Source organism: Ahaetulla prasina, chromosome 1, assembly GCF_028640845.1.
Source record: "Ahaetulla prasina isolate Xishuangbanna chromosome 1, ASM2864084v1, whole genome shotgun sequence".
Taxonomy (NCBI): Eukaryota; Metazoa; Chordata; class Lepidosauria; order Squamata; family Colubridae; genus Ahaetulla; species Ahaetulla prasina.
Window position 1 is genome coordinate 331,748,205 of NC_080539.1, and position 24,831 is coordinate 331,773,035.

Consider the following 24,831-nt stretch of genomic DNA (forward strand, 5'->3'; position numbering starts at 1 on the left):
TAAAATGGCTATATTAAGGCATTGCATATTTTTAGCTTGACCCTGTATTTCTCCATCTGTATCTCTATTTTAGTTAGGCCCAAGGAGTAAAACTGATGAGGAATACCTATTACCTTAGGCAGTTTGTTAACGGCTGTCTCTTGGGAGACCAGCTCAGTTATTTTCACATGGGAAAAAAAAATATAGAGAAATAGTAATCTTAATCCTGATAGTGGATTGTTTTTAGGGCAAAGATTTATAGCAAAGGTTGTATTACATTCCACACTCTATAATCCCATTTGGTGAACAAGAAACTAATTACTAGTACATCTACAAAGAACAAACAATACTGTAGAAAGAAAATATAGATCCAGCGTTTTCAAAATAATTCTTCCAAAAGCGGAATTCTAGGCAGGTTTCCTAGAATAGCATGTAGTTATAGTTATCAGCAGGACAAAATAAGCAAAAACATGTATTTTCTTCCTGCTTTTTTGTATAAATTGGCTATTTTTGGTGACTAGGAGCTGCACTTAGCATTATTTAAGTGGCCTGAGGAATGCAATGGGGAAGGTGAAGAGATAGGGATGTTTCATTCCATCCAAACATGACTGGAATGATCTATTTTTTGAAGATTTTTTAAAAATACTATGGCTACTTTAGGGCTTATATACTTGTGTGCTATTTTTCTATCTCAATATGGCACCTTTTTTAGCAACTGAATCACCAAAATTCAATAGTGTTGTCAGGGGAGGGCTCTCAATACCACAAAATTTAACTTTGGAGGTGTGTAAGGTGCACAGAGAGCTTCTGTTTGCAGAAGGATGTGTAATGGTATTCTCCAATTCTGAAAAAGGGATTTGATCCAACCATGGCAAATGAGGAATGGAAGGGTATTTTAATATTATCTCTTCATAAGGCTTCAGTCCACCAGTTACACAATCGGTGAGGAAGAAAGTCAAACAGTCCCCATAGACTCCATTTTAACAAGTTCCCTAATAAATGAATTTTCATATTTGGTTTCCAAGGTTTTATCTAATCCTTTCTTTTTGGCATCATGCCTGCTTAACAAGACTGAAAAATTTTGTCCTGACGTGTATTGCTATAAGGAGCGTGACAACATATTGGTAAAAGTAGTATGTTCAATCATTTGCACATGCTACAAGAAATGGCAAGAATCAAAACATGAATATTATCATACTCATAATTCATAGGTTGATGATTTAGATCTTCTCTTCCAATTTTTACTCAACAGGCCCCTTCAGTAACATTTTTTTTTATTTTCAGGAGTCAATTCCTAGAACTGTACTCCTGTCAGTATCCCATTTCTGACCTGCAATAATCTTCACAAAATATGTCTCTTTGTTGGTGCATTTGACCTCAAGCTCAGATGATGATCTATGGAGAGATTCAATACCTAACAATGGACTGCTTTGTCCATATTTCTGTATCTAATTTTTTACTAATTTCGAGGGCGGACAGTTATATTGGAGTGAATGTAAAAAGTCAATTACACTTCATTCAACGTGAGTTCTTTTTCAATTTTCAGTGCCAAACTAAAAAGATGGTCTTTAAGTTTATTCACCAACCCCTTTTCAGTTTTAATATTTTTCAAAATAAACCTTAAATATTTGAAAGGTACTCTAGGGGTATAAACTTAATTCCCTCTTGTTTTGTAGGAGGGGGTGATATTTGATGAAGCTTTGCATAAGTTGGATGATGTTCAAGAATGTATTCAAACCTCTCCTGTAGTAATATGCCACAGAAGAAGATGACTAGCTCAAAGAAATTATTGATGTACTCCTTTAGGAACTATTTATTCACACAATGTTTTATAATCAACACAAAACTTCACTTCTAAATATTTAATTATACAAATTTATGATCTCTCCCAGGAAAAATGGTATTTCTAAATTATTTTTATCATAATATACACAGCATAGTGATTATCAATACTTTGTTTAAAAGAAAGCCTAAAAATAAACACCAATTCTTTGCATTTGAAACAAATGAGTATAATTTTAAAATATTTACACAGGAAAAGACTCATTCTTATATCTCTGTCTTACTTTACTTGCTGAAATAAAACAAATATAACATTGTTGCCACAACTACTTTCAAGCTCCTTTCTAGTACTTTTCCATTCAATATGATCAATAATCTTCAGAACAAATTAAATGCAAAGCAATTATGTTGGAGCATTTGAGCAAAAGGAACACAGAGCACAAATATATGATCCGAGCAGCAAGTGAACTGTAGCTGTAGCTCTGGGCAACATACATTTGAAGCAATAACAAATCAATAATGCTTAAAGAACTAGTCGTTGAAATAAAAGCATTCTACAGACTACACAAAGTGAATTCTAGGAAATATCCAAGAATATGGTATTCATTGTGTAATGAAACTGATTGACTGTGATATAAGCATGCAGTGTCTAAATTAAAACAACAGCAACTAATGTCTATTTGCTAATGGAGATAAAAGCAGATCTAAAGAGAACATTTACTGATGAACTCATCTTTCTTGTCTTAACCCTTTTATTCTGGGAGAAAAAAAAATCATTACCTATCTTAAAAAAATTTTTACAACTTTTTCATTGGACAATGTCCAATGAACTGAAGAAACAAGGATGAAGAAGGAAGAAGTTAAATTAAACTAAAATTACTTAAAATGTATGTCTTTCATAAAAATCTCTTATGTGAATTAAGCAGAATTTGTAAAAGAATCCTCTATAACATGAAAGCATTCATGTACATAGAAAAGGGGTGTCAAACTCAATTTCACTGAGGGCTACATCAGGGTTGTGTTTGACCTTAGGGTGGGGCATGGCCAGGGCGGGCATGGTCAGCTTGAGGTCACTTGTGTCGGGGGGTGCCTGTGGTGGCTGGAGTGCTCTACCAGCGAAAATGCTCCGTTTTCGACCGTGATGGCTTCCTGCAGCCCTCTGCCAGTGAAAATGGAGCTGGGGGGGGGGGCTATGCGCAGTCCTCTGGGTCCTGTTTTTAGCTGCAATGGCCTCCTGCAGCCCTCTGCCAGCATAAACAGAGCTCGAGTTGGAGCACATGTAGGCTGTTGCAGCCAAAAGTGGAGCCTGAGCTCCATTTTTGCTGGCAGAGCCACCGTGGTCCTTCGCTCTTTCCAGGGCGGCTCCGCAGGCCAGATTTAAGCACCCTGCAGGCCGAATGCGGCCCATGGGCGTTGAGCTTGACACCCCGACATAAATATATGTATTGTTTTGGTTCTTCTTCCAGTACTTTTTAGATTTTGATAAACATGTGCTTTCCTGATTCTAGATTTATCTTCTTTTTATTAATGCTAAGATTTTCTTTTTCTTAAAGGAATTCTTCAATGATAAATGTGAACCTCTTTTTTCTATCCATCCTATAATCCATTATTGTAATATTGTGTGAATAACATTTTTTAGGGTTTTTTTTCTTCCTGAACCATCTACATGCTTCCTTTCTAATAATCTCTCACCTTTTCTATTTTTAATACATGAATTTTATCCATTGAGACCGAAAAAGTGTTATGAGAATTATAGGAATCCTTATTTATTGTTGTAAACAGTGTGGTCACAGAAGCTTCTCAGCTGCTCCTGGCTGGCTTTGTCCAGCATCAGTATCTGCAGCCAAACAGGAGCAATCAAGCAGACTGTATCAGCAATTGCTTATAAACAAAGCAAACAGGCATTCTTCAATTGAAGTTCCTTACTTTTTTGACTTTGCTTGTAGGAAACTGGCTGTGAATCTCAAATAATGATTTATGACCCTGTAAGTGTCATAAATGTGCACCAGTTGCCCTGTCCCTGATATGCAATCACTTCATTTCAGGTATGTTGCAATGGTCGTAAATACAAGGACCGGTCATAAATCAATTTTTCAGTGCTGTCTGAACACTGTTAAACAGGGCGGTCACTAACCAAAGACTATCAGTATAATAAAAGTAGTTATCACCATTCATTTAAAAATGGTTCAAAAAAATAACTGACCTGTACTCACACAACCATAGCACTACCCCTGCGGTCACTTGATCACAATCTGGGCACTTGGCAACTAGCTTGCATTTATGACCAAGCTGCCTTTCAAAAAAAATAACCTTTGGGACAACCTGACACAACCATCCTGCCATTACATTTATCAGTCTATTCAATTAGGATGGGTACTTCCTAACTTTCTTCCTCCAACATTTAATTTACTTGAGGCTTCCCCCTCTCTTTTCTGACTGTTTCCTAGGCAGTATCTCTTCCCTCAACCTCTAAGGTTATCCACACATTCCATTACAATCATACAGCAGATTAGCAAGAACCACCTCCAACTCCTTCCGAAATCCATCCAGGTCCATCAGTCACCAGGGCTGGACTTATCCACTGGAATTATGTAGTGGGTATTACAGCATTACAGAATCCCATGGAAAACAGGGCATGATATGACCGTGACAAGAGAGACACCAAGAACTCACCCCCCCCTTCAGATCACATAGTCACTGCTCTGGAAGTAACAAGAGATCTGCTGTGAGCTTCCTGTCCTGTGTTGGGCTCTGGATGATCTGGGATAGGCCCATGGTGATCATGGTGGTTATGAACTCTCAAGACATTTCAGACCCCATTCCCAGAGAAGAAGATTAAAGTCTCCCAGAACCAAGTTTGGGGAACTTCACTGCCAACTGAGAAATGTTATTTCTCATTTAATTGAGAAAATGTTATTTCTCAATTAATAAGTTCAGATAGACAGGTAGTTATGCAGCGAGAGGATTGTACAACAGCAAAAATTCCAACTGATCTTAGAAACTAACTTAATGAACAGGATCTCACATCTGGGGACCTGTGGTGCAGCATTCCAGAAAGCCGTAAGAGATTCCTGGATGACAACAGCCATAATGCCACCCCTGCCCTGGAGTCTGAGCTGATGCCACACCTGAAACCCAGCTGGGCATATCTCTAAAAGAACAATCCCGTTCCAGAAATGGTGATATCTGACAAGCTGGCCCCCTTCATTAAATCACTAATGAAGGAGGCCTTGTTACAAAATGACCTAGAATTCAGTAGCAGCAGCTGAAAGCCAGGGCCACTGAGTGTCTGCTGAAAAGGTACTGGAGTTGAGACCAAGGAACTGGAATGCAAAACTGGCACAAGACAACAGTCCTGTGTTGCCCAAGAGTGGCCAACTACTTCTTCCATATTTTCCTTTACCCATCACTGCCATAACCTTCCACCATTAAAATCAATTAAAATAACTAACAACAAATTAAAAAATCTAATACTATAATAAAAAGATGGGAGAGTACAGTTTAAATAAATACATTGAACAGGCTCCTCATTTTGGGGGGGTTCCCTAATTCCAATGGTGAGCTTTAGAACAATGAAGGTACTAACTCTTAAAAATAGGATGGGAACAGTGTTTTATTAATTCATGTGACATAATCAAAATATAATTTGATTTATTAATAATGAGCCCAGGGGCTATCCAAATATGTCACACAGTGCCACAGAGAAATCTACTTTGAAAATCAAAGCAGAATAATATCTATGAATAACAATTTTACTGACTTTATTCCTAAAATATTACACAATTGTGGATATTATTTTGAATAGTTCTTCATTTAAGTACATTTCACCTTGAAGTGTGTCTCTACAATATGGTCCAAAAAGGAAAAAAAGAAATAAAGAAAAGAACAAAATTTGCCAAAACATTCAATCTAGGTCATATATTATTTGTACAAACTGCCTCTTAAAAGAAATATAAGAAACTAGTCATACATTCATTTTGTGTTTTAAAGATAAGTAACTTATGTTTTTAATTGCCTGGCCTAGTTAATTTTTCTTTTACTTACCTTCATGATTATTACTGTTAATCTTAAGGGAAGAACTACTCATTTTATATCTTATTTATTCAAGACAGTTTTACAGCCAAGCTCTCACAATATCAGTCTAATGTTTCTGAGCCAAGGACTAAAGTCCATATAAGAAGAATGAGATAAGATATGTTGGATATATCAGAAATTATGAGATAAAAATTCTATGACTCCGCATGTCATATAAACCGTTAAGAAATTACAGCAATGAAGCAAGAAGTACTGAAGACCTTTTTAAAGTTGCTTATATAAGGAGTTAAATCAACTGCAATTGAATTCCATAAATATTGGATCAAGACAATTTTGTTCCTTGTGTAATAGATTTTATTAGCAGACACTGAAAAAGAAATTAATGTGTTTGCAATGTCAAATAAATGAATGTAGCTATTAAGGTAATAGGTTCCAAACTCTTTAGAGATTTAAGACTAATAAACAATTTGAATTGATAACCAATTCAACTGATGTAAAATTGTGTTTAGAGTTTAGACTCTCTAACTCCTTAAACATCTAGGTCATGGGTGTCAAACTGACGGCCTGGATGCATCACACGCAGGCCACACCCACCTCGGCTCCGCAAAACAAGTCATGATCTAAGAGTCACATCTTTACTCTATGTAGATTAACTAAGATCAATTTTGGCTGTTGATGAACCTACCAGAACTGTCAAAAGGCTCTCCTGGCCACTGCCAACATTGTGCCTCTTCAGACATCAACATTTTCCTTACATTGGGGTGTCCTTTATATTATGCATGTTGCCAGATATTAAGCCAAGGATATTAATAGCATAATATTATAATTTACAGAGGTAAATGGATTTTGGTAATATGCTTTTGTTGAACTTAATATGTATTTTTGCTTGCAGAGAATACATTCACCCCATCTGATACTTGGAATAAAATTGCTTGACCAAGGCATTGCCTCTATATAACAGTGCTACCATATACAAAATTATACTGCAGACAGGAATGCAGTAGTTTTTAATGTGTGATTTACACCTCTTTGAATGTTTATTTTATTTATTCATGTCACACTTTTTCATTGTTTTTGAAAGATGTGTTTTTTAATCTATGGCAACATGAAGTTTGTCAGGAAAGGAAGATTCAGCTCTGACAGCTCCTTCACCATTAAGGTCAAGAACACATTCCATATTCTTTCTTTATATAAAATATTTTTAGGCAATTCTCAACTGTGACCTAAAAGTTGACTTTGTATATAGTATACAAATGGATGAAGACTATTGCCTGACATAGTGTAAGCCGCCCTGAGTCTTCGGAGAAGGGCGGGATATAAATGCAAATAAAAAAAAAATTGTTTGCAGAGGGCTTGAAGAGATAATGTAGCTGATAATTGCATATAATAAATACTACTCACCTGGAACCTGTGAACCAACTCCAACGACTGGCTGTCATTTTGGTCAGCTTCAATTAGGACATCTGTCAGTTTATGTATAATCACATCTAATGGGCCCTGATCTTCTATTCGTTTGGTAAGGTCAAGCTGAAAAAAATGTGATAATGAAAGAAAAAAAGAGGATTATTCTATAAAGTTCTAAATCTGCCCTTCCGATATGTCCCTATTCCCCAATAACTTAATTAAGAATATTTTCCACCTCCTTCCACCCTGGGTCCAGCCTCCCCGTCTTTCATTGGATTGTAGCCTTTTGCTTGTATTACCTTTTGCTTGTATTACACACACACACACACACACACACATCTTTTACTATTGTTAAGCCACTCAGAGTTATATGGTAAGATGGGCAGCCAATAAATGTTATAAATAAATAAAATAAATTTTGAAGGAAATACTTGTGGGAGCATAATTGAACTTAGGGAATCTCTCTCAAGCAGAATTGTACATACCATATAACAATGACTTCTGCATGGAACATTCGCCTACAAACCATGAGCTACTTTATAAGCAAAGCTGCTCTCAGGCAAGGATGGGATTTGTAGGTTATCATTATCTGGAATCAAAGCTGGAGGGGTGAGGGTGACTCAGACAAGAGATTTGTAGACCCTAGAGCACAGAGTGTTTTATAGCACTGTAAACACTTCTTAACCTTTCAGTTGGGGTCCTGAATGCTGAACTTGAAATATTGTGTGTGCAAAGCCTAGCTTTGTTATTTCCCTGTCTATATTTCATGCTGAAGTTTTCTGAAATAGTTACAAATAGTGAGCATTCAAGGCAGTTAACAAAAATTAATTCCAAAATAAAATAAACCAAGCTTGTATTCATATTTACTTTAGCTATATGAACTACAAAATACTTCATTTGGATGTCAAGCTAAGCCATGCGGTAAGTGTGAACGTGTCATAAATGCACTGCTTGCATCCAACTGCCTCTAATTCTGCTTGGGTGGATATAAGCTTCACACCAGTCATAGTGGAAAACTTCGCTATCTGGACACTTAATCCTTTATTCAGGAATTGGTTTACTCATCAGAAGACTTATGGACATGACTCAGCAAGATTAGTCTTTTTACTCCAGACAAGAGTGAAGCTAAAGTTAAATTCTACACATAGGTTCATATTCCATTATTTAAATTCTAGATATTTTTTTCTCCTGATTTTCTTACTAAAAAAGTTCCTTAACCAGTCTCTTAAAGGGCTTTGGAAGACACTTGATCTAAATTGACAGAATGGTTTTCCCTAGTCCTGTCTTGCCTATCTTATTTCTATAGTTAGCATACAACACACTTACTAAACCTAATGGACAAGATTTTAAAACTGTGTGGTTGAGGCATGAGACAACTACAGTTTGATTATTTAGAACATGTTTATATCAACCATTGTTGTGGCTTAAATAACATGTGGCCATGGCTGTTGACTGATAAAGTGTGATGGTCTCATAGAATACCTACCATTAATAAACTTCCTACTGAATTAAGGATTTTGAAAAACAACATTTCTCCAAGTGTAATATCATAATTTATTATTCTTCATATATTAATTATGAAAGTAAAAAACTATCTTGCCTATGTGTAGTAATGTTTCTACCAAATAACAAAGAGAGAAAAGAGTATAAAATATTGTTGAGAGGAGCCAAATGGGAAGCTTTTATTTGTTAAATGTATATGTTGTCCGTCTTACTATCCATTATATCAAAGCTCTTCCACAGAAACGCTGTGGTATATAAATTTGTAGATACACACAGGATCCAATTTATTACAAAATGGAGAAATAGCTATTATTAGAGTCAGCTCTATATGTCTAAAATTAAAAAGGAAAACCGTAGAAATTGAGTGGTCTCTCACCTATCAGGAATAGGGATTTAATAAGGAATTACCGTAAATAACTTTGGGAAAAGCCTAAGGCCACTAATACTGTTAAGAGGCTACTGCTTATTATAAGTTATATTCCAATAGTTTCCATAGGGTTTTCCACTTGTGGAAATTATACTTTTATCTCTCACCAGTTTAAATTCATTTATGTGCTATACAGAGACATATAAACCTGGAATGAATGAAAACAATCATAATGTTGAGTTTTGTATTACCGCTGCAATGCATTTCAAATTATCAGTTACATTTCAGAATGGGGAATTGAGTAACAATAACCTAAAACCAGGAAAGGAATTCAGCTGGTTCAGACTGGTTCTGGCGAACTGTATGCTAATTTTACATCTGGTTCGCCGAACCAGTAGTTGCAAGGACTGGCTGGCCCCGCCCACCCCTCCCCTGCCAGAAGTCTCCACGCAGCCCATTTTGAATGCTACGTAAGTGCAGGGGCTCTTGGAGGGCAAAAAACAGGCTTCCCATAAGTCTGGAAATGCGCCTGTTTCCGGTCTCCGGAGGGCCTCCAGAGGCCAGGGGAGGCCCTTTTTGCCCTCCCAGAGGCTCGAGGAAAATGCCCGCCCCCACTATGGTGCAGGAGGCTGAATAGGTCATGCCTACCATGGCCACACCCAACATGGCCACACCCACCCAGCAACCAGGCAGAGAACAGGTTGCTAAAATTTTTGAATCTCACCCCTGCCTAAAGCCTACAAAATAAAGCCAGATTTTTCAAGGGAGAGGGGCATCTAAATTATATTAAGTAATTAAATGCGTGACAATCCATAATGTAATTTATTTGGTTTAGTATACTTGGTTTATCTTACAAACTATGGCTTAAACAGGCTTATCACAATGAGTGAACACAATTATTCTATTCCCAATGTATGTATGTATATATGTACGTACTGGAAGAGTATCCTGGTAGAGTTTTATATGGACCCCCACCCCTACCTCTTTAGCAGCCTTCAAAAAAGCATGAAAACATGGACATTAGAGTCTACTGCCTAGATTCTAAATGATATTCCCACTGAAAGGTAACTATTTTTTGCCTGATATCCTCAAATTATGTCAGTAAACATTTAATAATGAAAACAAAGTCTGCCTGTTATATCTGCCACATTGATAGATAATACACTACTGGCATTAATCTGAAGAAGGAGCTTATTGTACATATGCAGTTGCCCTGCAGGATTCCTTTCATTAGAACAAGAAATCTAGTCAATTTATGTTTGAAGAATGGCTAGAACTCTATTTCAGACCAATAGAAAGTAAACAAAGCATATTTGTAGTTTTCCGGCCTGATATAAATCACCAAATTTTTAAAAAGGTTTTGTAAAGACTCTGCTGTGCTTTATAAATGTTTCCTTTGAATCAAGCTTAACTCCTAGTGGATAGATCTTTTTTTTGGCAACAGTACAGAAGTGTTTTGTCATGGCCTAAGTCCAGGGGTGTCAAACTGGCGGCCTGCATCATGCGCAGACCACACCCACCCTGGCTCCGCAAAGGAAAAAAACACTGCGATACGTCATGTGACATCATGTGACACGATCGAGTTTGACACCCATGGCTAGTCCATATTCCTGGAATTCTCAAGCAGTTGTCCATCTAGGTCCCATTTTGATTCTGACTGACACTGTTAACTTCCATCCTAGACAAGGTTGGCCAGCTTAAAGTGGAGAAACTCCCACGTGTGACAACTTCACTGTCTTCTATAGAATCTCCAATATCCAACTATTTCCTTGTCTTACTCTCTTGTTGTTGTAAATGGTTTGAGTTGTAAAGTTTTTTTAATGTCGTCGTGAGAATGAATGTTGTAATAGCTGAGGAAAATGCCAAAAGGATGTTTCGTTCCACATAAACTCTATTTCTAGATTAGTTTAAAGTTTAAAACTCTATTTCTAGATTAGTTTAAAGTAAAGTAAATTAGAGTAAAAAAATAAAATAAAGTCAGGAGCGAATAATAAGCTGAGATCACCGAACATAAGGCAACACATGAAATTTAAAAAACCCCACACAATTTCTCTCTCCTGCTCCCCCCTTTCTTCCCTTCCCATTCAATTCCACATCTTCTCAGCCCTTCAAGGTACACCAAATACAAGAAACAGACACTGCAGATGCTCCAGGAAGGCTACTTTATAACAGTACAGTAACAGAATCTTTAATATGGGAGAGTATCAGTCATGTTAAATAACATCGCCTTACACAAGTATATTAAATAAAATTACATGAGTTGTGAGAACAAGCATTCCTTACCAGGCCTCAAATAAATAGGCTGTATGAAAAACATATGAATACATATGTTAAAATATGATTTTATTGATTTTGATACTCATGTATATTTTGTCTGGAAGTATGCTTTCTATGCATGCACATGTCTTCGTATTCTGCCTTTTATGATATGACTATCACAATACAAAACATCCCTACCTTGCTAACAACTATTCACTTCAGAAAACATATCCCAAAGTGAAGAAGCATAAAGATCAATCTTGTGAGGTTAATTTTTACTTGCATGAGAAAATTCTTCCCCTCAGTGCTTAGATAAGGAAGAGATTTGTTCCATGTGGTATACACTGGCTTCTAAATATGAAATACCTTGCCTAAATCATAACTCCTAATAACAAGAACCGACAATGTCAGCCAATTATTAGACAGATTATAATGTTTGCAAGAATATTTCCATGTTCTGAGAACAATTTGTAACTGTAAAAAAGTAAATATTTCTAAACTGAACCGAATTTGGATTCTTTCCATGTTTTCTTTGTATGCTGGCATAAAGTCTTTATGTCAACAAAACAAAGCTTTTCTAACAGAAATAGCTCCTTCTTAGTGCATATTTCTTATGGGCTTCTGCTGACCACAACTACAAAACAGAGTGTCATTTTCTGACTGGAATTCCACTTCTCCTGTTACCTGCTCCTTGCAGTATTTCCCTTTAAATAATATGTATATTTGACATAGCAACACTAAAACATTATTTTTTGTGACAAATTCTATGTCTTGCTTATATATTCTGATTCCATAATAAGCAAGAAGAAAATGATATCAAGATGTGGGAGTTTTAATCTGAAGGAGCCAATGGTAGAATTGAACAGTGACAGAGAACATGGTGGATCTTAGAAACAATAGATTCTAGACAAAACTAGACTAGATTAGACTAGTCTAGATTAATGAATTTTTTATTACACTTAAATACTAGAGTTATTCATGCAATTGGATTCAGCAGATAATAGCACAAACTTAAGCCTATATCAGTTCAGAAACTAAAGGCCTGCATGTGAGATCACCAGAAAATACATTTTCCCTATACTGTTGAAATTATTTTTTACTTTTTGTCTCTATGATGGTATAATTTAAATTACAATCAACCCAATCTTTCTTAGTTGGTGGTATGGATTACTAAAGTATAAACCATATACTGTGTAAAATATTACATATTACTATATTTTTATCTCATTGTTATTCTGTAGACTGCGACAACATATTTTACATATAACAGTAACAGTTTAAAAATTTCAAAATCAAATATGGTTAATATCCCATTGTACAGATTAGAATTAAAGTTTAACATTTGAGGATTTGGGTTTTGTAGTATCACACCTTATCTTAGACACAAAAATTAATAGCATTTGTACATTCCGTATTCTTCAACGAAAGATTTATGGTACAACATAATTCCATAAGTTGTACAGTTTAGTGCTTCTGGCATTGGACTTGTCTTGACTCCTTCAGAACAGAATGTACAGAGCTAGCCTTTACTGACCCTGTCCAAAGTCTATATGCAGTATTTCTGAGGCAACTTTAATATGTTGGGATTATTCTCTCAGGGTTACTAAGTCAGAAAATTTTCATTTATTTGTAGTTTGAGATTTCAACTTAACAAAATGCACTAAAAACAAGCCTCCACAACAATATATAACACAACTGATTTATTTCTGTCAAATCTTATCTAGTTATTTATAATACATTTATATTTCCCTGGCTTTTGTGTGAAGATCAGGACCATATAATTGAGTCTCCTCCCACCAATTCCTTTTATTCTATCAACCACTCTATGAGGAAGAATGGATTCAAAGACAGTTCCTGATCCGAAGGGCAGGGGTTTTGAAAGCTGAAATCTTACTGAGTCTTGAAAAATTATAAATTGTAGTAATTTTTGTAAAATTACAAAACATGTTATTGTAATTCTTATTGAACTGGGAATATATTTAGTGGGCAACTAGAATAAAAGAGTCTTGAAAAGCTCATTATCTGCTCAAAGACTGGGTATGTAACAATGTGCATGTGTATTTGATATTTTATGAAAAGCTTGATGGTATATTCTCACTTTTTTCAATTCTTCCAGAACTTCCAGAACTTGGGTTTAATGGTACACTTGGTACACTTGATCTTTTTAGACTTGCAACTTCATAATAATTTTTAGCTATTTCAGGCCTCAAAACCATGAATGTCAGGTCCTTCAAAAAATGCACGACAGAAAAAGATTCAGATTTACATCTGTTTGAGTGCATTTGAAAGTCTGCAGTAGACATACTAGAGAAAGAAGGAAGAGATGCAATAAACATGGTCATCTAAAAGCAGGGAAACAAACTGAGTTGGAGTAAATCATTTATTATATTTACATGTTATATACAATATATACTTATATATTAATATACTTATATATAAGTATATTAATATATAAGTATATATTGTATATAGTATATCAGCTTTGTCAGCAAAAATTTTCTATCTCTCCCCCTTACGAAGGTTAGAATAAGCTCAGCTGTAAGTTAAATGGATTGCAACCAAAGGGAGAGAGGGAAAACAAGTGGCTTATATACCTCTTGTCTTTAGAAAAGCTACTGAAAGGGGTAACTCAGACAGTAAGGAAAAGACTAAAAAGCTCAACCACAGGGTCTCTGTTTATCTCTATCATGTTACATATTGCAGTTAGTTCATTTGTTTTTCAATTTTTCAATTTAATTTCTGCCAAATGAAAACCAGAATTGGGGAAACAAATCCACTGTGGAGGCTTCCCAGTCTTTCTCTCTCCCTTTAATATTTGATCAGCCAAATATCTCTACGCTAAAGCCTGCCAGAGAGAAAATTCAACTCTAACAGTGAATTAATAATAGCAAAAGGATTAGTTTTTCATTCTTCACAGAACTGGAAATATCCAACATAAAGAGAATAAATAAATAAGCACTCTCAACCAATGTAAAATATCTGGACAATAAAATATTTCTTGTTATTACTCATTAAAATAGGCATTGAAAAGTCAAATGATATTAATGGTTTTTGTTGTTATTTATGTGGATAGGCATTACTTTTACACTATCCTGTGTGCAAAAAGAATGTATACATAATTCATTTCTATATATTAATATTCTGCCTATTCATTAAAAATAATATTCAAGGTAGTTCTGATAAACAAAGTACAATGAAAACAAAAGCAGAATCAAATCAATTAAAAACCAGTAACTTGTAGCATTAAAAAAATTACGATTAGCTGGGTACCCCTAACTTAATGTAACATGTACTTATTTCTATATAGCCCATGTATAATGGTAAACATAATATTGCTAATAATATGTTCATAAAGAAATGTATGTTCTATTTTTATCATTTTAAGAAATAGTGGTACTATATTTCCATTTTCAGACTTGAAATAAGATTGATAGCCAGCAATATTTTAATGGTTTGAATTAATTTTTTTATAACTACAAAATTACACTTAATCTTATTTCAGAAGCCACAGGGACTAGTTATACTAATCTCTCTACAGTATTCAGATACCCCAATTTTATAACCATGCTTTCTTGAAAAATGACCTTGCTCTCCCACGGGACACTTTCCCAGTGATTATTTGAGTATGTGTTGAATACAGAAATTCAACTAAAAAAGCGCACAGAATAAAACTTGCTGGGATTGAAAGCAGTTAAATCTTTTTTGGGTAAAAAAGTGGATGACAGAAATGTTACATAATAAGGCAGATGCACAAAGCTAATTTAGTCCTTCGCTCATTTCTAGCAGGAGTGGTGAACTTGCATATTCAAAATAATTATTGAAAATGAATTTTGAAGCAGTGTAGTTTAGCCGAAAGTGTATAATTGTCTTATGAAAGAGTTAGTCAAAAAGAGCTAAATATCAGGTAAAAAAATCAAAACTGCACATTTTTCAGGTTTCAAAACTGGCACTGAATTGAATATGGCAACAAATCAGGCATGAGAACAATGCAGAGGACATTAGAAACTAAAATATTATTTTACAAAGGTTATATTAGCTCTTTCAAAAGTGATTTTATTGTTCTTTCAATTCAATACAAATCAATAGAAAAATATTGGGAGAGAAATTTGATATAAATTGGTCCCAATTACAGTATAGTGTATATAGCTTGTTATCACATATAACATTTTAGTGTCTCAGACAATGTATTTTGTGCGGTAGCCTGGTTGGAACCTGCATACCACACCCAATTTAAAATGTTCACTATACAATACAAAACCTTACATTGCCTAGGTCAAGCTTTCTACAGATCCCTTGTTTTCACCTTATGATCTGACTTTCAACAGGGCATCTTCTGAAAGCTCCAACACAGATACACTTAACACCTGTATTTCTGGGGAGGGAGGCATGACCATAAAGCACTGCACTTTGGGGTCCTGCAGGGTTCTACTCCCTCTCTGCTGCTCTTATTTAACATCTTCATGAAAGCACTGGGTGAGCTCACCCCTTAATACACTGACAAATATCATCACTATACTAATGATACACAGTGATACACAGTAACACAGTCTCTATCAAGTAATTCCATCCAGGCTCTTTTGCAACAGCAGGTAAGAAATATATTTCTTATTGCTTATTAAAACAATTAGCCTGTTCTTAAATCTTAAATATTTTTATTATTTTGATGTATTTTTTTCCTCTTCAATTTTCATTTGATATCACCTTGGCAATATTATAGCATGTAAATATTTATTGAAAACAATCTAAATCTTTTCTTCAGGTCAGTTATTTTTAGATTATTCCCAGTTTTTAAACTAGAAAAATATTGGGAGAGAAATTTGATATAAATTGGTCCCAATTACAGTATAGTGTATATAGCTTGTTATCACATATAACATTTTAGTGTCTCAGACAATGTATTTTGTGCGGTAGCCTGGTTGGAACCTGCATACCACACCCAATTTAAAATGTTCACTATACAATACAAAACCTTACATTGCCTAGGTCAAGCTTTCTACAGATCCCTTGTTTTCACCTTATGATCTGACTTTCAACAGGGCATCTTCTGAAAGCTCCAACACAGATACATTTAACACCTGTATTTCTGGGGAGGGAGGCATGACCATAAAGCACTGCACTTTGGGGTCCTGCAGGGTTCTACTCCCTCTCTGCTGCTCTTATTTAACATCTTCATGAAAGCACTGGGTGAGCTCACCCCTTAATACACTGACAAATATCATCACTATACTAATGATACACAGTGATACACAGTAACACAGTCTCTATCAAGTAATTCCATCCAGGCTCTTTTGCAACAGCAGGTAAGAAATATATTTCTTATTAAGCTTATTAAAACAATTAGCCTGTTCTTAAATCTTAAATATTTTTATTATTTTGATGTATTTTTTTCCTCTTCAATTTTCATTTGATATCACCTTGGCAATATTATAGCATGTAAATATTTATTGAAAACAATCTAAATCTTTTCTTCAGGTCAGTTATTTTTAGATTATTCCCAGTTTTTAAACTAGAAAAAATATTCTTTGGCAAGCCTTTAAGAATCCAAATCTTATTCCACATATTAACAATCCAGATAAAATGAAACATGAAAACTCAAAACAATATTCTGAACACGCTTTGGAAAAATAATTTCTACTTTAATTAAATTAACCAGCAGGTTCACACATTTTTCAGAATTGCCAGAGAAGCTTACAAGTAATTCATAGTAATCATCATTTCCAGCAATAAGTCTTAGAAATCTTGGAAGACTTTACAGAGGCAGATTTCAGCTTTCTTATGGAAAACTGGAGCCACTATTGATTGATTGGTTGATTTTTGTTAGCTTTATATTCAAGAGATTACGACAATTTATAAGATGATCTCCCCTTTATCCCCACAACAGCAGCTTTTTGAGGTAGGCAGGCTACTTGAGAGAAAGAGGCCCCATCAAGAGAGCCCAGGCAAAAGGTAGATCTGAAATTGAGTTCTTTGAGTTCTATTCCAAAACCTCAATTATTGTACAACTTTGGCAACTAAAATTAATTTACATGAACACTAGTGGTGGGTTGCTACCGGTTCTCCCGTTCTTGCGAAATTTTGAGTAGTTCGGAAAACCAGTAAATATCACCTCTACCTGGCCCTCTCCCCAATCTATTCACTGCCTCCTGACTCCCAGCTGATCGGCTAGAAGGAAAAAAATCAGGGTTCACTTGATAAAGAAGAGAGAGAAAAAACAAGACACTGTTGCTTTAAATTGAGAAGCCAAGAAGCCTCCCAACTGATCAGCCAGAATGAAAAAATCAGGACTCACTTCTCAGCCAGGAGATCACTTGGCAAAGAAGAAGAAGGGAGGGGGGTCGCTTTAAATTGACAAGCCAAGAAGCAGCTGCTGGAAGGAGGTTTTTACTTGCAGAAGCGAAGTGACATTCAGCAGTTCGTTTTTGGGTCAGGTGAACAACAATAAGATAACACTGGATAAGAGGAAGGATTCTTATATGGTTCTATGTTTTTGAAGTTTTGGGATTTGTGCAACATGGGCTTTGTGTTTGTAAAAAGGTTTGGGTGATTTCCGTTGTGAAATATCCTGTCTTGAATGAGTTCTCTGCCTGGTTGTAAATGGAGCCGAACCTCTGGCTTCCACTTTCTATTATCTCTAAGCACCGGTAGCTGTTTTTTTCTTACAAAATTTCCTTTATGCAGCTGGCAGGAATGTGGAATGAGTATCAGGCAGGTTCCTTGTTAGCAGCTTGATTTTTCCTTGCTTTTCTGGGAGCCTTTTCTTATGAGTAATATTTTATTTGGGGAAATGAAGAGGGGGGAGTTTGATTCCTTCCCAGAGCAGGTTAATGGGGTGGGGAGGGAATGGGGATTTTGAAGTAACCTTCCCCTGGAGTGGGGAGGGAATGGGGATTTTGAAGTATCCTTCCCCTGTCATGCCCGCTACACCATGTCCACCAAGCCACACCCACAGAACCAGTAGTAAAAATTTTTGAAACCCACCACTGTATAAGTCCATCTTAATATGCTATTCCTGGTATGTGATGTTTTGTATATATACAGAGAAAGAAGCACTCTTGTAATCTTTGACTTTTAGGCTTGCTGTCAAACATCAGCCATAATACTAATGACTATTTTGAACAATATGCAGGCTGTATTACATGAATGGCTATTTTATATGTGAAATTATGACTGAAATATTTCTGTACGTATATTGGTTCACACTGTCAGGAAGTTTCTCCTTAGTTTTAGGTTGCTTCTCTCTTTGTTCAGTTTCCATCCATTGCTTCTTGTTTTGCCTTATGGTGCTTTGGAAAATACATTCCCCCCCCCTTCTTTCTGGCAGCCCCTTAAAAGCCTGTTGCCTATCTGTAACTCTCTGGTTTGGTTTTGCAACCCAGCAAGACAGATACAGACTTCAGAGAATAATTAGAACTGTAGAAAAAACAATGGCTACCAACCTGCCTTCCATTGAGGACCTGTATATTGCACAAGTCAAAAAGAGGGCTGTGAAAATATTTACAGACCCCTCACATCCTGGACATAAACTGTTTCAAGTCCTACCCTCAAAACGATGCTATAGAGCACCGCACACCAGAACAACTAGACACAAGAACAGTTTTTTCCCGAACACCATCACTCTGCTAAACAAATAATTCCCTCAACATTGTCAAACTATTTACTAAATCTAAACTACTATTAATCTTCTCATCGTTCCCATCACCCATCTCCTTCCACTTATGACTGTATGACTGTAACTTTGTTGCTTGTATCCTTACGATTCATATTGATATTGTTTCCTGATTGCTTATTTGTTCCCTATGACTATCATTAAGTGTTCTTACCTTAGAATTCTTGATGAACATATTTTTTCTTTTATGTACACTGAGAGCATATGCACCAAGACAAATTCCTTGTGTGTCCAATCACACTTGGCCAATAAAAAAATTCTATTCTATTCTATTCTATTTAGGACACTTTTCCTCAAACTGGTATCCGCAAGGAGTGATATATATCCATGGAGGACATGTGAAAGCTTCTCCAAAATATAGAACAGAAGGAAACTTTCCTCAAGCCACCCATTTTTTTACATCTAAGTCTCCAAATTTCTATTTAGACTATTATTTCCAACACTTTCCATGCTCATTGTGCTGTCTGGAGGGGTATGGGAGCTATAATCCAACAGTTTAAAGAGTTTTCTAAAAGCCTTTGGTCAAAACTGCTTTTCATTGTCAATCTTAAACCAAGGTTGGATTACACCACACTGGCACTTAATATGGACATCTATCATTGCACTACAGAATTTCTCAACAGTTCTGCTTCTCCAGCTATCAACTTGACACCAAGAATTTTTTCTTGAAAATTAGGAACATTAGAAAGAGAGCTTGTTTTATAACAAAACTTCATTCAGTAAGCTCACTAATTGGCTGTCCGTCTTTGTCACTAGCCAAAGATTTGGGAACAAAAATATACTGAAACCTTTTGTATCCAGATACAATAAAAAACACAAAAGCCAGATTCCTATTTGGATGTTTTTTTCCTTTCTAAATAAAAAAGCCCTTTTCTGATCATCAAAAGAGATGAAACCACTTCCACTTTAAATTCATTACAGAACTCTACATGGCCAGCATATTATTAGGAAGAAAAAAAATTGAATTAATGAGAACATTTAAGAAAATGTTTAAGAACATTTAAGATAGAGGTTTGGTACAAATCAGTACCAATCAATACTACTTTAAATTAATTGGTGAAGAATTATCATAGAGCCAGGAAATAAGAATCAAGGCAGCATTGTTTGCTTACTCATATACAGCCATAAATTGACAGCTGGAAGAAGATGATTTTTCCTTCACAATAGTTTTTCAAGAAAATATGTATTTGGGTACATATTGAGTAAATATGTACTGGTGTACATATTTATTCAGGTTGAAAAAAAGACCATGCTAATACAACATGAAGGAATGTGTCACCTTTTCTTATCCTGTCCTTCTGCAATTTAGCTCATGGAGCTTTTATTCTCAGCATCCACCGTCCTGCATACATTCTGACATAATGTATGAAATGTTGGTTATTGCTTTTAAATCCCTGAATGACACAGGGCCAGATTACTTGAAGGACCATCTGTCTCTGAGAATTATGGCCACTCCACAAGATCCAACAGGAAGGTCATGTTCCTGGTTCTATTAAATAGTGCCACCTTGTAGGACCAAGGAGGCATGACTTCTCTGTCACAGTTCCTAATCTATGGAATAGCTTCTCCCTGTGATGTGGAGGGGCCCTAATCCTATTAGCCTTCTATTCAAACTTACCCCCAAGGCATTAAGGTCAAGATATTAGAGGACACCATCATGCATGTGGCTGGTTTTGTGAAAATATTATAATGATACCTAAATTTCTGGTAATGCTTCTGGGGCAGTTAGTATCTTATTAGTATCTTATTTTGTTATAATAGTTAAAGTTCTAGACCAGGACTGGGAACCAGGACTACACTACTTTGAAGCAATGAAAGTAAATTCAAATCCATCCTCAGTCATGGAAACTCACTAGGTAACAATGAGCCAGTCACACTCTTTCAGTCCAATCTATCTAATCGGATTGTTACTAAATAAAATAGTGAAAAATTCCTAGATAAGCTGCCTTAAGGCTTTGGAGGAAAAAATAGAATATTTAAAATTAAATTAAAATCTCTCATATACCGTAATTCCAAGTTGTTTTGCTGGATTTCCACTATATTACATAAAAGCCTGTAATGATGTATATTTTTCTAAAATCATTCCCAACACTGCAAGAATAAGCACCCCATCTTTAGATAGGCACTGCAAAAGTCAGTAATAGACTAATACTAGTAAACTGAATTATTAAGAGGAAACATCTGGAAAAGGCTAATGAATAGATATTAAGTGAAAACAAAGAACCAGTTTCTTTCCTTCTGTATAGCAAAGGGACTAGAACAGCAATACAGAGAGGACTATACTTTTGGGCTCCATCTATAGTTTCCTAATTTAACTGGAAAAGTGCTTAATTAAGAAACAGGAATATTCACTGCTACTGTGAAATCAATAGAGCCTACACTAGTTATTAAACTGCCTAGTGGGCTGAAAATAAAGAGATAGCATTCTGTGAAAAGGTATCTGCCCCCATTTTGGAGTTTTTGAGGTTTTCCATAATTTGGACAGAGATTTATGTGAAAAAAATTGTGCCTTCAAGTCAGTATTGACTCCTGGTGACTGCCTGGATTGCCTCCAGTTTCCTTAGTAAGATTTTAGCAGTGATTTGCCAGTACCTGCTTCCAGAACAACAGAGTTGGAAGGGACCTTGGAGGTTTTCTAGACCAAGACTCTGCTCAAATAGGGATTGGCCCAAGGTTACCTAGTTGGCTTTGGGCCTAAAGCAGGGATAGAATTCACAATGTCCTGGTTTCTAGCCTGCTTCCTTAACCACTATACCAAATGGTTTTCTATGTGAAACCTACTAAATAACACCAAAGTTTGATGGTATTCTTTTTTTCATAAACATCATCATCCAGCATGCAATATGGCAGTGTGAAAAAGTACTCACTCATTGTGATGTTGGAAACCAAAGTTTCTGAGATTTAAACATGAGTGATACAAAATATCCCTGAAGTAATCACATAATTGCCTGCAGTTTCCTCATTAAATTGACTGAATTTGGAAAGAGATCACTTTTTCACATTGACATAGCACATGTTGGAAAACAAGTAAACCCTGGTGCTATTTATTTATTCAGGAATCATTTACATACAAAGAGGGCCTATATCAAGCTCTGATAAAAGTCAGTGAAGAAATATTAATACATTCAGAAAATCTGAAAGTGAGCAAATAATTTTTCAGAAAACTGTAGTCCATACTTATATATTCAATTAATATGCAGTGTACATTCTAGATCTTGGAATTGACATATCTTATAGGTAAGTATATGTAGGACTGCATTATCATCAAATATCTGGACTCTTATTATTAGAGCAATGCAGCCTCATTATCCTCTTTCTTATTCAATATTAAATTTTCACAACCCTGCTAATTCTCTCATATATGTGTGTGTGTGTGTGTATTATATATTGTGTGTACACACACACGTACGTGTACACACACACAATGTGTGTGTGTGTGTGTGTGTGTGTGTGTGTGTGTGTAGGTCTTGGGTCGTGCGCGTACAAGCACGAAGCCAAAAGCACCAACCTGAAGATGATGAGTGAGACCTCGTCGAAACGTCGCCAAGATACTCTCAACCTTACACGGGGAAAAGACCCGAATATGCCAAGACCTACACACACACACGCACACGCACACACACATAGATATATATAGAGAGAGGGGGGGGATAGATTTATATATATAGCTGAGTGGGTTTAGAGAAATTAGACCCTTATTTTGTTGCCAGAAGCTGACAGAAGTTGGAAATTTACTCAGTAGTCAAACTGAAGGCTCTCCCTATACCCATGTTAAGGAGTGGATATAAAAAGGAAAGAAATGAAGATTTGGGTGCATAAATTGTTATCACATAGCAGTCAGATATTTGGATGCATTCTCAAATGCAGCAAAAGTCAATATGCATTTAAAAGTCCTGGGATGTTGCAGTGAAGATTTAGCAGCATAAAAACAGGAAATATTTCAGCTACAGAGGAACTGGGTAGGCAGTTGCAAAGCATAACTTTAGATTTCTCTGTATCTTGCAATTTAAAAAGCAGAAGCACATTGTTGTTGTTTCTTGCATGCAAGTGTCAGCAAAAAATAGCCTTTCTTGGTAATTAATTTTACTAAAAAAGTGCAAGTAATATGAAGAATTATTTATATCTGAGCTGATGAACAAAAGGCAACAGCGAGATGATCAATAGGCCTATTAATTGTGGATTTCTACATTTATATATTGACAATAAAGACATGCTACTACAGACTCACACTGTGAGGGAGGTGCAATTTCCAAATTTGACACATGAATACATACATACATCTGGCAAACTCTTTTCCTTTAAAATTTTGTATGACTGTGACAGTCCTGCCTTCTTCATAACTCTATGTATCATCCTTTTATGACTTTTTTACAGCCACAAGGATAATTAGCTCTGAAGTTCACATAAAACCATTCCCAACTACTAGTCCAATATTTTTTTTTGGGGGGGGGGGAGAAATGAAACAATGTAACCTTGATTATATTCATCAAGTTATCTATGAAAGTTAACTTTTACAACAAAAAGAGGAGAAAGTGCAGTGCCCAAGGGAAACACCTTGTACTCACAAAGTTGTTTTTCTTTATTATTTGATAAGATATTTGAGGAGATGACTGTAATATGCTATTAAGCAAGCAGCTCAAATTGTAGGAGGTATACCTAATGAGTAACTGAGAATCTTGATAAGAAAAAAAAAAAGAACTACCCTTACTTTTAGGCATTTGATGATTTTCTTGTTCTTTTTTCCATGAGCACCTATCATGTTGTCAGTTTTGATTTCCAAGTTCAATCCAGAGTCTCTCCTTGGCTTCCAAAACCATTGCTTGTGAGGATTTTCTTATTCTTGTTTTAAAAACAGCTATCCTCAACTCTCCTATGGTGCACGGCACGTTGTTTCCACAGCTAAAAACCTACTTTCTGTTCTCTTGGACCAACTTTGTTGCTTTATCAGCTAAAAACCTACTTTCTGTTCTCTTGGACCAACTTTGTTGCTTTATCAGCCTAAAAAGATAACTGTTTCCTTCTATTTTGAAAACTACTTCATGTTTCATTCTAGCTCCATATATGGCGTAACCAGTATGCCAGTTCCTTATTTCCCTGTTGTGTGGTAGAAAATTACGGAAATGTCTCAAGTTGGAAGGAACTTCCTAATCTATATGCTGGAGATTGGTATATTAATAAATCTATTCTCTGTTTTTATTTTGTGTCTCTGTGTGTGGGTGAGGATTTTGCACTAATGTATCTCTCTATAGCTGCTACTAAACTCCAAATGGCTGCAGCACCTCCACAAAGCATGACTTTAGGATTTCTTTTTCTTATTTGATAATTTACTCTTAACTGTACATTTTATTCTGGATCTGCTTAATGAAATAATTTTTGAATGTAAAATCACTTTTTAAATTTATAAATAATCAGTAGAAGATGACAAAGGAGATACAAATCTGGAACACGCTTAATCTTTATTACAATATTTAAAAATAAATTATTGTTACATTATCACAAATTAAGTTTTCATAGTTAATGAACTGAATTTCAACAAGAAATGCATATAGCAAAATATCACTAAATTAATTCAATAAAAATAACAAAATTTGGAAGCAAAATTGGATTCATTGAAACTTGATTGTAATGCTAAAACTGACAAATCAGATCACCCTGAATAAAGAAATTAAAGATTTGTAGGCAGGACAATGACTAATTAAAAAAACGATTAAATTTGGAAGCCAAATTAAAAATAATGGAAGAGACTTACATAAAAATAGCATAGCATTCAGAAGTATACCTGAGGATTTGGGGAAAGAACATTTAGAAAGCAAAATAACAAAAGTTACTCAAAACC

The 24,831-nt window shown here is 35.5% G+C and overlaps 1 protein-coding gene across 1 annotated transcript in view; it reads right to left on the reverse strand.

Moving 5' to 3' along the window:
• ITPK1 (inositol-tetrakisphosphate 1-kinase) overlaps positions 1-24,831 on the reverse strand; it is a 127,406-nt gene that overhangs the window by 51,434 nt on the left and 51,141 nt on the right. The window contains exon 3 of the mRNA XM_058162603.1: positions 7,198-7,323. Coding sequence (XP_058018586.1) covers positions 7,198-7,323 — 126 coding nt within the window. The remainder of the gene's footprint in view (positions 1-7,197; positions 7,324-24,831) is intronic.